This window comes from Oncorhynchus gorbuscha, linkage group LG15 (assembly GCF_021184085.1).
Source record: "Oncorhynchus gorbuscha isolate QuinsamMale2020 ecotype Even-year linkage group LG15, OgorEven_v1.0, whole genome shotgun sequence".
In the NCBI taxonomy this organism is placed as follows: domain Eukaryota; kingdom Metazoa; phylum Chordata; class Actinopteri; order Salmoniformes; family Salmonidae; genus Oncorhynchus; species Oncorhynchus gorbuscha.
In genome coordinates, this window is record NC_060187.1 from 27,323,441 (window position 1) to 27,336,565 (window position 13,125).

At 45.4% G+C, this 13,125-nt stretch overlaps 1 protein-coding gene across 3 annotated transcripts in view; it reads right to left on the reverse strand.

The window, feature by feature from the left end:
• LOC123996838 (E3 ubiquitin-protein ligase SH3RF1-like) overlaps positions 1–13,125 on the reverse strand; it is a 73,331-nt gene that overhangs the window by 25,674 nt on the left and 34,532 nt on the right. For all 3 annotated transcript variants that reach the window (XM_046300602.1, XM_046300600.1, XM_046300599.1), the window contains 3 exons: positions 8,625–8,900; positions 7,677–7,772; positions 4,552–4,860 (listed from right to left, as the gene is read on the reverse strand). In XM_046300602.1, coding sequence (XP_046156558.1) covers positions 4,552–4,860; positions 7,677–7,772; positions 8,625–8,900 — 681 coding nt within the window. The remainder of the gene's footprint in view (positions 1–4,551; positions 4,861–7,676; positions 7,773–8,624; positions 8,901–13,125) is intronic.

A 13,125-nucleotide genomic window follows, 5' to 3' on the forward strand; every position in this document is an offset into this window, starting at 1 on the left:
GACTAAATAACTTTCTTGCCCGCTTTGAGGACAATACAGTGCCACTGACACGGCCTGCAACGGAAACATGCGGTCTCTCCTTCACTGCAGCCGAGGTGAGTAAGACATTTAAACGTGTTAACCCTCGCAAGGCTGCAGGCCCAGACGGCATCCCCAGCCGCGCCCTCAGAGCATGCGCAGACCAGCTGGCCGGTGTGTTTACGGACATATTCAATCAATCCCTATACCAGTCTGCTGTTCCCACATGCTTCAAGAGGGCCACCATTGTTCCTGTTCCCAAGAAAGCTAAGGTAACTGAGCTAAACGACTACCGCCCCGTAGCACTCACTTCCGTCATCATGAAGTGCTTTGAGAGACTAGTCAAGGACCATATCACCTCCACCCTACCTGACACCCTAGACCCACTCCAATTTGCTTACCGCCCAAATAGGTCCACAGACGATGCAATCTCAACCACACTGCACACTGCCCTAACCCACCTGGACAAGAGGAATACCTATGTGAGAATGCTGTTCATCGACTACAGCTCGGCATTCAACACCATAGTACCCTCCAAGCTCGTCATCAAGCTCGAGACCCTGGGTCTCGACCCCGCCCTGTGCAACTGGGTACTGGACTTCCTGACGGGCCGCCCCCAGGTGGTGAGGGTAGGCAACAACATCTCCTCCCCGCTGATCCTCAACACGGGGCCCCCACAAGGGTGCGTTCTGAGCCCTCTCCTGTACTCCCTGTTCACCCACGACTGCGTGGCCACGCACGCCTCCAACTCAATCATCAAGTTTGCGGACGACACAACAGTGGTAGGCTTGATTACCAACAACGACGAGACGGCCTACAGGGAGGAGGTGAGGGCCCTCGGAGTGTGGTGTCAGGAAAATAACCTCACACTCAACGTCAACAAAACTAAGGAGATGATTGTGGACTTCAGGAAACAGCAGAGGGAACACCCCCCTATCCACATCGATGGAACAGTAGTGGAGAGGGTAGCTAGTTTTAAGTTCCTCGGCATACACATCACAGACAAACTGAATTGGTCCACTCACACTGACAGCGTCGTGAAGGCGCAGCAGCGCCTATTCAACCTCAGGAGGCTGAAGAAATTCGGCTTGTCACCAAAAGCACTCACAAACTTCTACAGATGCACAATCGAGAGCATCCTGGCGGGCTGTATCACCGCCTGGTACGGCAACTGCTCCGCCCTCAACCGTAAGGCTCTCCAGAGGGTAGTGAGGACTGCACAACGCATCACCGGGGGCAAACTACCTGCCCTCCAGGACACCTACACCACCCGTTGTTACAGGAAGGCCATAAAGATCATCAAGGACATCAACCACCCGAACCACTGCCTGTTCACCCCGCTATCATCCAGAAGGCGAGGTCAGTACAGGTGCATCAAAGCTGGGACCGAGAGACTGAAAAACAGCTTCTATCTCAAGGCCATCAGACTGTTAAACAGCCACCACTAACACTGAGTGGCTGCTGCCAACACACTGTCATTGACACTGACCCAACTCCAGCCATTTTAATAATGGGAATTGATGGGAAATGATGTAAATATATCACTAGCCACTTTAAACAATGCTACCTTATATAATGTTACTTACCCTACATTATTCATCTCATATGTATATACTGTACTCTACATCATCGACTGCATCCTTATGTAACACATGTATCACTAGCCACTTTAACTATGCCACTTTGTTTACTTAGTCTACACACTCATCTCATATGTATATACTGTACTCGATACCATCTACTGTATGCTGCTCTGTACCATCACTCATTCATATATCCTTATGTACATGTTCCTTATCCCCTTACACTGTGTATAAGACAGTAGTTTTGGAATTGTTAGTTAGATTACTTGTTGGTTATCACTGCATTGTCGGAACTAGAAGCACAAGCATTTCGCTACACTCGCATTAACATCTGCTAACCATGTGTATGTGACAAATAAAATTTGATTTGATTTGATTTGAGTCCACACCTCCATACAGAATCTCTCCAGATCCCGAAGTCCATGCTTGTGGACTCTCCTCTTAAGCTCATTCCAATGGTTTTCTATGGGGTTTAGGTCAGGGGACTGGGATGGCCGTGGCAAAACCTTGATTTTGTGGTCAGTGAAACATTTTGTGTTGATTTTGAGGTGTGCTTTGGATCATTGTCCTGCTGGAAGATCCAACCACAGCCCTGTTTAAGCTTCCTAGCAGAAGCAGTCAAGTTGATTTAATATCTGCTGGCAATATCTAATGGTAATAATTTAATATATCCTGGAGTCTATAATACCATGTATCCTAACAAGTTGTCCAGGGCCTTTGGAAGAAAAACAGCCCCATAACGTCAAAGACTCACCACCATACGTCACAGTGGGGATGAGGTACATTTTCGGCATGGCTATCCTTCTGTCTACGCTAAACCCACCTCTGGTGTTTGTTTCCAAAAAGCTCTATTTTGGTCTCATCTGACCATAGAACCTAGTCCCATTGAAAAATCCAGTAACATTTGGCAAACTGTAGGTGCTTGAGTTGGTGGTTTGATGACAGCAAAGGCTTTTTTTATGGCAACCCTCCCAAACAACTTGTGGTTATGTACAAGACCCAACACAAAACACAACTAACATCTGCAATTCTCCAGCTGTGATTCTTGGAGATTCTTTGGCAACTCGAACCATCCTCCTCACTGTGCGTGGGGTCAAAATAGACACACTTTCTCTTCCAGGCCGATTGCTAACAGCTACATTTCTTAATTATTGCCCTGATAGAGGAAATGGGCATTTTCAGACCTTTGAGCTATTGTCTTATAGCCATTTCCTGATTTGTGCAGCTCAACAACCTTTTGTCGCACATCATTACTATATTCTCGGGTCTTTCCCATAGTGAAGGATGACTTTGGGAACTTGTCAACTCATATTTATACCACAGTAAAACAGGAAGTCATGGCTTACCACTTAAGCGTTCCTAATCACTTAGATGAACTTAAAATGTAAAATATGAATGGAAATATACTTCAGTTAGATTTTACTCAAAAGAACTTCTAGGGGTGCCAATAATTGTGGCACACATGTTTCGGAGAAGAATATTTAATTTATTTCACATACATTTTTAAAAATAATTTTACTTCAATTAAAGGTTTGACTTTTGTAAATATTTTGAATGATAGACCAAGAGGATAAACAGCAAAGAAACATTTTTCACAGCACATTTTGCTCACATTGACCAAGGGTGCCAATATTATTGGAGGGCATTGCCAATTTTGTGAAATCCATAGATTAGGGGCTTATATTCCTTATATGAACTAACTCAGTAATGTTTTGCATGTTACTTTAATATGAATGCTGTCAAACCACAGACAAAGCTCTGTCGGCTTAATTTAAAAACACATTTCAGAAAGACTAATTATTTTGACACTTCAAAGCAAAAAACACTGATAAGATGAAGTCAACATCCGATCTTCATATAACGAGTATATGGTCATTTGCAATGTCAGTATAAAAGTCCCTACTCTGTATACCAGGCAGGCTGGGGTGAGGCAGTTCTCCTCTACACTGTTCTCTGCTCAGCTGCAAAAAACTAAGCAACATTCTAAAAAAGTTTCCTCACTTCACAGCTTCCGTCGGTCACAGAACGTCTGCCTAAGACGCTGACAAATCTGTCTGACTGTCTGTCTGTCTGTCATGTCCCCAGCCCCTCTCCCTAAACAGTGCCAGGCAACCAGAGCAGCTGTGAGTTGTTGCCATTCCGAGGTTGCTGTGGAAACCTCGGGGCTAAGCTGCAGTCTTTTTTGCGGGCGAGTGGAGTCACACATCCATGATTTCCAACGCTTGGATGGAGCTATGGCCTGTTCGGAATGACGGGGGGAGAGTGGGAGGGAATTGTGTGGTGACAGGAGACTGGGAATCTTTGTCAGGGAAACAAACATCGGATGAAAACAAGAATGTTAGTTCAATCTGCTTGTTTGTGCTTGTGGCGTGAGAATCTTGCGTGCTCATTGTTTCTCCCTGTTCCTCTCTCTCACTCATTACCCCTGATTAACAGGCCCAGACGAAGTGTGGAGCCGACATGGGCAGGAGGCTGGACACACACTGAGGGCTATGACAGACTTGGTGACAGTCCATTTCCAAGAGTCTATCATCAGCTATCCCATGAAATAAATGGCAGTGATTATACGCTTGTCCATAGTACAGGCAGCCAACCATAGACAAATGAGGCTGCTATGCTGGACAACATGATGGTTTTCCCAATTCTGGTTTAAGAGGACAATATTGTTCAGAACAAAAATATGCAGTCAATTCTGGAGGAATTCATTAATGGGGACAATAAAGTCAGGGTTCTGAACAAGTCTATTGATCATACAGAATACTTCAGAAGACATAAGGTTCTCCATTTAGTGGCTTCCTCGTTGAATACCACTAACCAAACAGTACAAAGACACTGGACTAGGGGAAACGAAGAAGCTCTCTCCCCCTTCATCTCACCATACAGTATATATCTGTAAGGGTGCGCTGCAGAAGAGCCCTCCCATCTCCTCCTCCCCTCCCCCCCATCTCACCTGTGAGGGTGCGCTGCAGGACAGTCCTCCGCTGATCTCTCCGATGCGTGCGGCTGCCGTGGGGTTGGAGGAGCTGATGAGGACGGGCCCACTGATCTCCATGGAGTGTCTCTGGGGGGGCGGGGCCAGACAGGGCTTGTGGGACATGGTGAGGGATGTAAACGAGTGGCGCTTCTTACTGTTCTTCTTCTCCCCTGCTCGGTGGGGGCCACCGTTACTCTGGGGGCCCGATGAGGCCCCCTCGCCAGAGTCCCCACTCGAGTCCCCAGGCTTGTCCAACTCAATCAGCTGACGCGCTGCTGTGTTAAACTACAGGAGGAGAGAGGGAAGAGGGGAAGGAAAGGAGGGCAGGATGGGGTGGGGTAGATAGGAGAGAAAAGGAGTCATTGTCGTTAATATGATAATGAAAGCCGTCAATCTTCATAATAAACCTAGTTGTAGTAAGAACCACCCTATGCCTGTATCTGATGGGAGAAAGCAGTAGGCTGAGAATGCTGCCAGTGCCAGGGGGTTGAGAGAGAACCTTGGGCTCAGGGAGTCAATGGTTTTCAGACAGGCAGCAGAGCAGACAGCAGCCTTTCATGTGAGGTAGGAATCAAAGGAGGAACACTAAAAAGGGTTTAGCTAATCACAGGGAGAACGAGGGAGCACTCCACGACACAGATAGCCCCGAGCTGCTCTCCCTCTACTTGGGACATAAAAGTGGAGAATTTCAAACCAATCCTGAGGAGAGGCCGTGCTAAATGAGTGCACACATAGCACTAGATCAGATATACAGCGAAGTATATAGAACCAAATATAGAATGGGTATCAGTATAAAATCACTGTACAGAAATAACTCTGTCAGACACAATCAAGTATGGCTACACAAAACAAGATTATAGCTTGTCCTCCATGACAGTTCCAGAATTGCTCATATTTTGTTTTAAAAAGAAAGCTGTTTACTGTCTGACATATGCTGAATGTACAGTAGTCATCAGTTGCACATTTGTTTATGTAACCCGAGTCAAAATGTTCTTTCTTGGTGGAAAATGTTGCATTTCTCTGCTGTGAAAACATGGTCAATTGTATCCATTAGTTGTTTTGCATCCGTTCCCTTCAAAATATCCACCCTCGGGATATTATGAAAAATCTAAATCTGTCACATGAAGTGCCATGAAAAATGAGAAGAAATATTTTTTAAATTCTCCTCTGCTTCTAAGAATGTAATTTTCAATGTCAGAGTCAAAGATAACCTTCACAAAAGCATTCACACAGAAAATGTCTTTCCTTCTCAAATTGCTCTTTCTTTTATGACAAGCCTCTGCCCACTCCCGGGCTTCTCTCTACCATTGGAAGTGTAACAATTCACCAAACCCACGGTTCAGTACGTATTTGGGGTCATGGTTCGGTTTCGGTACAGCAGGAAAATTAAATGCAATTAACAATCTTCAGCATTCACAAATGTTCCTGGCATTGTCTGTTGTGACAGGATTGTTATGTTAGGTCTCTCAAGGTTCCACTCTGATGCTGCGTTTGTAACCATGTGGGAGGTGGGAATTTACCAGTTGTGAAGTCATAAATGCCAGTTGGATGCATTCATGTGACTTGAAAGCAGATTGGCTAAATGGCCAACAAGCTGCAACCATAAACTAAAAGTACAGCCATCATGCTTGCAAACAAATTATAGAGTTCATAAATCACATTAATATATTGCTTTTTATAAATAATGTTTTGTTGTTACATTTGACTGCAGAAAATGCTGTTAGAGGCCTCTTCCTTAGTAGGTGATGTTATAGAGGTTACCATTTGGGAGAAGTGGGTGCTCAGGATGATAGAGGAGTTTCCCACAAGGAATTACCAGTTGAGGGGTGTTCAAGTGGATTTTTCACAGTCGCATGTGGTAAATTCCCATTTCCATCTGGGTTACGAATGCACAATGACAATGCCTCCTTCACTGTCAAATGCGCATTTGTGAGTCTCATAAAGGGGGTGGGTCTGTAGCACGGTGCATCTCCCACTGCAGAGTAATGTGATGGGCTGTCACTGTTAAATAAGCACAACACAGGGTGCATTGGCCAATTCATTAAAAACTTCTGCTTTGTCTTGCTTATATAGAGCGGGTACTATCTGTTTCCTGAATTGGGTGCAAGAGGGAAGTTCGTAACGTGGCTCGAGCACTTTCACTAGGTGCTGAAACTCCCTATTCTCAACAACCAGGAAGATGCTTCAAATGAAAACAGAAATGACTGCTTTAAAAGATAGGCTACAGGCCTACACAATTCAATAATATTGAAATCAATTTAATGTTCATTCAACGGCGTTCTATTTTCCTAATTGCAGGCTGCTGTCTAATTTTTGCCTCAATATATTTAATGTGTAATGTGCGCAATGATGTGCCAAATTTAGATTTTAGTGCATTAGGGTAAGCCACCTCCATTTGTGCAGTCATGATAATATCTTTCTAGGAGCTGATCCGTCGTCAGTATTATGGAATAATTCTAATGTTAATGTAAGATTTGAATGGAGAAAGACAGAGCTACTCTCGGATCAGTTTTCTTTAGATCCTATCAGTATCGACACACCTCAACACGCACTTAGCGAACGTTCTCTGTGTGGTGTTTTGGGAAACGCATGTTACATCTTCGGTCGTTATAGGAAAGACGCATTGTTAAAACATTCGTAAGCCTAAATTCCATCACTATCGGGAAACCAAGCCCATGTCTATTACACAGGTACGGTTCCTACCAGCAGACAGTTCTCTCAGCAGTGATCATGGGAAACTTTTATAGGACAATGGTGAATTACCTCAGGATGTCAAGCTAAAGATGGCTAAAGCTTTTTAAAGCTGTATTTAAGGGGCACATGGGAATTTTGAAAGCTGCTCAGAAGGTGCTCAATGACCAGACAATCTAATAGCATGTTTAGTACTTTGGTGAAATATACTGTGACTGTTTTCAAGGGTGAAACAAAAGGGGAGAGCACTAATGTGTACATTCTGCAAGATGTCTGACAAAGCAACAACAACAACAAAAGACTGCACTAACATACTCAGCATTTTCCAACCTCTTACCGGAGGTAAAATGCTTGCCTGGACATATCAGGGACACTCCGGTTGTTAAGACTTGGAGGAACATTTCGCTTACCTCAACATATGATATAGGGAAGATTCCAATTTTATCCCCCAGCATTCCCTCTGCCCAGTTTTCGTCCACTCTGCGAATCACAGTCAGAATATCATCCTAGAAGAGAAAAGATGCAGAGCTTGTTACCAGGAAGACTGTCATTAAAGATGCTGCTAACTAGGAGATTTTCAGATCTTCTAGGAACAAACACCCAGGATAGAAGAATTATGAGGCCGAGAGAGAGCGAGACCATGTTCTATTAAAACTCCCGGAAGTGCCAAGTTATGCTACATTATTAGAGTAATACAATACAATGGATCCTGTTTAAAAAGGAACAAGATAAGCACTTTTGTTTGTTTCAGTTTTTGCTCATAAGGGACGGCAGGTAGCCTACTGGTTGCTGGATCGAATCCCCGAGCTGTCATGGTAAAAATCTGTCGTTCTGCCCCTGAACAAGGAAGTTAACCCACTGTTCCCAAGTAGGCTGTCATTGTAAATTAGAATTTGTTCTTAACTGACTTGCCTATAAAAGGTTTTTAAAAATTAAGATAAAACAGCAGACTGCTTATAAAATCCAAGGATAGAAAGCTCTAATCTACCCTTTCAGCTGATTAGAATAGATTGATAAATGTAGTCATTTAGCAATGGTACAGTAGCCGTCTAGTTCTAGATGTGTGAGTGGATAACTGGTCCTCTACACTAGGAGGAAAAATGTCTTGCATCCGCATGACACATCTGCAGGAAGAGACAGAGGAACACAGTTTCACTGAGGTTTGGTCAGGGTTAAGCAACAGAGCTTTTACAATCAACAGTTGTTGAGCTGTTAGATGCTCAAAACTCAGGAAAATTACAGCTTAGAAAAAACAGTATAGGTTGTAATTATAACTCTTGCTAGAAACTGTAGTTCCAGCTTTACCGACAATGTCCTGTGTGGTAGGGCTGTAGCCTGTACAGTGGTCTAGAACTCACCTTAGTGAAGGGCAGACAGTCCTTGTCTGCCTCGTTGTCTTTCAGCTCAAAGTCGTAGAGGGCCTTGCACTGTGGCGGGGGCTGCGGAAGCGGCTTGATGATCTGAACAAAGTTGGTGGGTAAAAAGCCGTGGACTCCGCCCATCTCTCCATGGTACCAATTCTCATCCACCTGGCGTCGCAGGATGATAATGTCACCCTTATTGAACTTGAGGTCCCCAGGTTCCTTGCCATCGTAGTTGTACAGGGCCTTGGCACAGGGCAGCTGGGGTACACCCTGTAAAGGGAGAGAAAGAGCGATGGAGTGTTCAAGCTGTGTCCAAAACATCAGGACTCATGCATAATTGAGCACCACTCAGAACCACATGAATTATTCAAAACCCAGAGAAGTGTAATTGTGGACCAGAGCCATTAGGGACAAGAGCACAGTGAGGGGTTGTAGTGATGGTCCATATGGGCCACACGAGGGAATCAGGAATAAACCACCCTGACCTGGGTAGAGCTACACTTTCAGACAGACCCCATCACCCCCACTCACAGCCAGCATTTCACTCATTGTAATCTTCTTCCACCAAGTCAGTGTGTGCCTCAGTCACCACTCTCACTGACATTCATTCTCTTATGCTTTTTAACTGAGAAAGAGACCCAAACGATGTACCGAAAATAATCTTGGCCCAAAACAGACAACAGTTACTATGGAAACCAAAGGAAGAAAAGTGTGAAGGCCTACTTGTTATGGGAACAGGCAGATACAAGAGAAAAGTCAAATGCATTCCCAAAACAAGGAGTAAACTAAATGTGCATCAATAGCTTGGTTTCCATCCAATTGGCAACAGATTTTAATGTGAATATTCTAAAAATGAATTAAGCGAGAAACCTCAAAAGTAGGTTCAAAGTGCACTACATCATCACGCACAGCTTTTTATCTGCAATAAGTGAATTTGATGGTAACACATCTCTGGTGGAATGCACGTTTACAATCAGATGCATTTCCATCAAATTGACTTGTTGAAGCGAAAAGACTGTGCGTGATGACGTAGGGCAAATAAAAATTACTTTTGCAGTTAAATTCCTATGTACCGAATAAAAATACAAATTAAATGGGTTTCCATTGCATTTTCAACTGTACTAATGGTTTTTGTCACAAAAAATGTTGCGTTACATAGTGAATGTGCCCACTCTGGTCTTGACAAGTGTACTCTAGCCTACAGCTGGCAGATACAATGCAGGTATAGGCTACTACAAAATGAGAATATTATGGACAAAAGAGCAAGATTATTTTTATTTGTCGAACGGCAGTCAAGCATTAATCATGTCACCAGAATAAGACCCTCAATATTTATTGGAAAGGAGCATCAAGCTCATCACCGTGCACTTTCACCACCCTGTGAAGTTCATCATACCTTATTTCATCTGTACCATAATAAACTGCATGCTTTCCCAAGGCATAGTGGGAGGAACACACACCATGTCATCGTGACTCCAAATGTACTTCGATATGATGGTTACTGTGTCAATATTTGGGCATAAAAGCTTTTCCACTGCCATTTATTACATAATTCAATTTTAGACAAAAAGATCCCACCTTGTCGAGCGTATTTTGTTTTGTCAACATTTGGAAAGTTTACTGACAATTTTTCTGTTTCCATCAGGCACGTCAGGACATTTCTATCTGACATGTAAACTCTGGAAAAAAAAGAAACGTCTTTCAGCAAACTTAACATGTGTAAATATTTGTATGAACACAAGTTCCACAGAAAAACTGAACAAGTTCCACAGACATGTGACTAACAGAAATTGAATAATATGTGACTAACAGAAATGGAATAATATGTCCCTGAACAAATGGGGGGGGTCAACGTCACAAAGTAAGTCAGTATCTGGTGTGGCCACCAGCTGCATTAAGTACTGCAGTGCATCTCTTCATGGCACCAGATTTTTCCGTTCTTGTTGTGAGATGTTACCCCACTCTCCCACCAAGGCACCTGCAAGTCCCCAGACATTTCTGGGGGGAATGGCCCTAGCCCTCACCCTCCGATCCAACAGGTCCCAGACGTGCTCAATAGAATTGAGATCCAGGGTCTTCGCTGGCCATGGCAGAACACTGACATTCCTGTCTTGCAGGAAATCACACACAGAACGAGCAGTATGGTTGGTGGCATCATCATGCTGGAGGGTCATGTCAGGATGAGCCTACAGGAAGGGTACCTCATGAGGGAGGAGGATGTCTTCCCTGTAACGTACAGGGTTGAGATTACCTGCAATGACAACAAGCTCAGTCTGATGATGCTGTGACACACTGCCCCAGACCATGACGAGGCCTCCACCTCGAAATCAATCCCGCTCCAGAGTACATGCCTCGTTGTAATGCTCATTCTTTTGACAAACACAAATCCGACCATCCCCCGGTGAGACAAACCCGCGACTCGTCAGTGAAGAGCACTTTTTGCCAGTCCTGTCTGGTCCAGCGACGGTGGGTTTGTGCCCATAGGAGACGTTGTTGCAGGTGATGTCTGGTGAGGACCTGCCTTACAACAGGCCTGCAAGCCCTCAGTCCAGCCTCTCTCAGCCTATTGCGGATAGTTTGAGCACTGATGGAGGGATTGTGCGTTCCTGGTGTAACTCGGGCAGTTGTTGTTGTTGCCATCCTGTACCTGTCCCGCAGGTGTGATGTTTGGATGTACCGATCCTGTGCAGGTATTACACGTGGTCTGCCACTGCGAGGACGATCAGCTGTCCATCCTGTCTCCCTGTAGCGCCGTCTTATGAGTCTCACAGTACGGACATTGCAATTTATTGCCCTGGCCGCATCTGCAGTCCTCATGCCTCCTTGCAGCATGTCGAAGGCACGTTCACAGAGACGAGCAGGGACCCTGGGCATCTTTCTTTTGGTGTTTTTCCAGAGTCAGTAGAAAGGCCTCTTTAGTGTCCTAAGTTTTCATAACTGTGACCTTAATTGCCTACCTGTTAGTGTCCTAATGACCGTTCCACAGGTGCATGTTCATTAATTGTTTATGGTTCACTGCGAACAAGCATGTGTTTAAAACCTTTACAATGAAGATCTGAAGTTATTTGTATTTTTACAAATTATCTTTGAAAGCCTGTGGACTTTTTTTATTGGATGGTTGGATGGGAACCTGGTTTATCTGAATGTGTGTGACACTGAATGGGTCTTGTTGGGTGGCCTTTTAAATGAGAGTATTGGAAGTACAGGATCGGTGTGATGAGCTTGGCTGGGCTCACTGTATACATGTCTGTCTGTATAATACAGAAGTCTAAATGCCCCGGACCTGGCACAGTTCTCTCCCTGAGGAAGGTTAGGTGGTCTCGACTTGCTAGTCTGGAGTCCTGAAAGGACCATTCAGTGGTGACAACCCAGAGGGGACGGGGAGGCTCAATGAACCACTTTCAAGATGGCTGTCCAAGAGGAGGGCACCTATCCAAAAAGCCTCAACCCCCTCATATCCCTCCCTCTACTCTGTTAGAGGCATTTTGTAGTGCTCAAAATCACAAATACAACCGACAGAGTCAATCTGAGCACTGACAGATGAAATAAACCAGATATCAGGGAGAAAGATAGAGGTAAAGAAATAAGGAAAAAGGCGGCAGAGAGCTCATCGCGAGGCGGCAGAGAGAGCTCATCGCGAGGCGGCAGAGAGAGCTCATCGCGAGGCGGCAGAGAGAGCTCATCGCGAGGCGGCAGAGAGAGCTCATCGCGAGGCGGCAGAGAGAGCTCATCGCGAGGCGGCAGAGAGAGCTCATCGCGAGGCGGCAGAGAGAGCTCATCGCGAGGCGGCAGAGAGAGCTCATCGCGAGGCGGCAGAGAGAGCTCATCGCGAGGCGGCAGAGAGAGCTCATCGCGAGGCGGCAGAGAGAGCTCATCGCGAGGCGGCAGAGAGAGCTCATCGCGAGGCGGCAGAGAGAGCTCATCGCGAGGCGGCAGAGAGAGCTCATCGCGAGGCGGCAGAGAGAGCTCATCGCGAGGCGGCAGAGAGAGCATGCGAGGCGGAAGCAGGTCTTTGAGGTAGCCTGGCCCTGTGCTGGCAGGGATCATTGTGATGCAAAAGCACATTAACAGCTCAGATTTTGCAGAAGAGGGAGGAGAGGGGGAGGAGATCCAAAAGCTGACCCCTCCTGTCTCAGCCTCCAGTATTTTTACCGCACCCGTTTGTGTGTCGGGGGGCTAGGGTCAGTTTGTTATATCTGGAGTATTTCTCCTGTCATATCCGGTGTCCTGTGTGAATTTAATTCTCTCTCTCAGAGGACCTGAGCCCTAGGACCATGCCTCAGGACTACCTGGCCTGATGACTCCTTGCTGTCCCCAGTCCACCTGGCCATGCTGCTGCTCCAGTTTCAACTGTTCTGCCTGCGGCTATGGAACCCTGACCTGTTCACCGGACGTGCTACCTGTCCCAGACCTGCTGTTTTCAACTCTCTAGAGACAGCAGGAGCGGTAGAGATCCTCTCAATGGTCGGCTGTGAAAAGCCAACTGAAATTTACT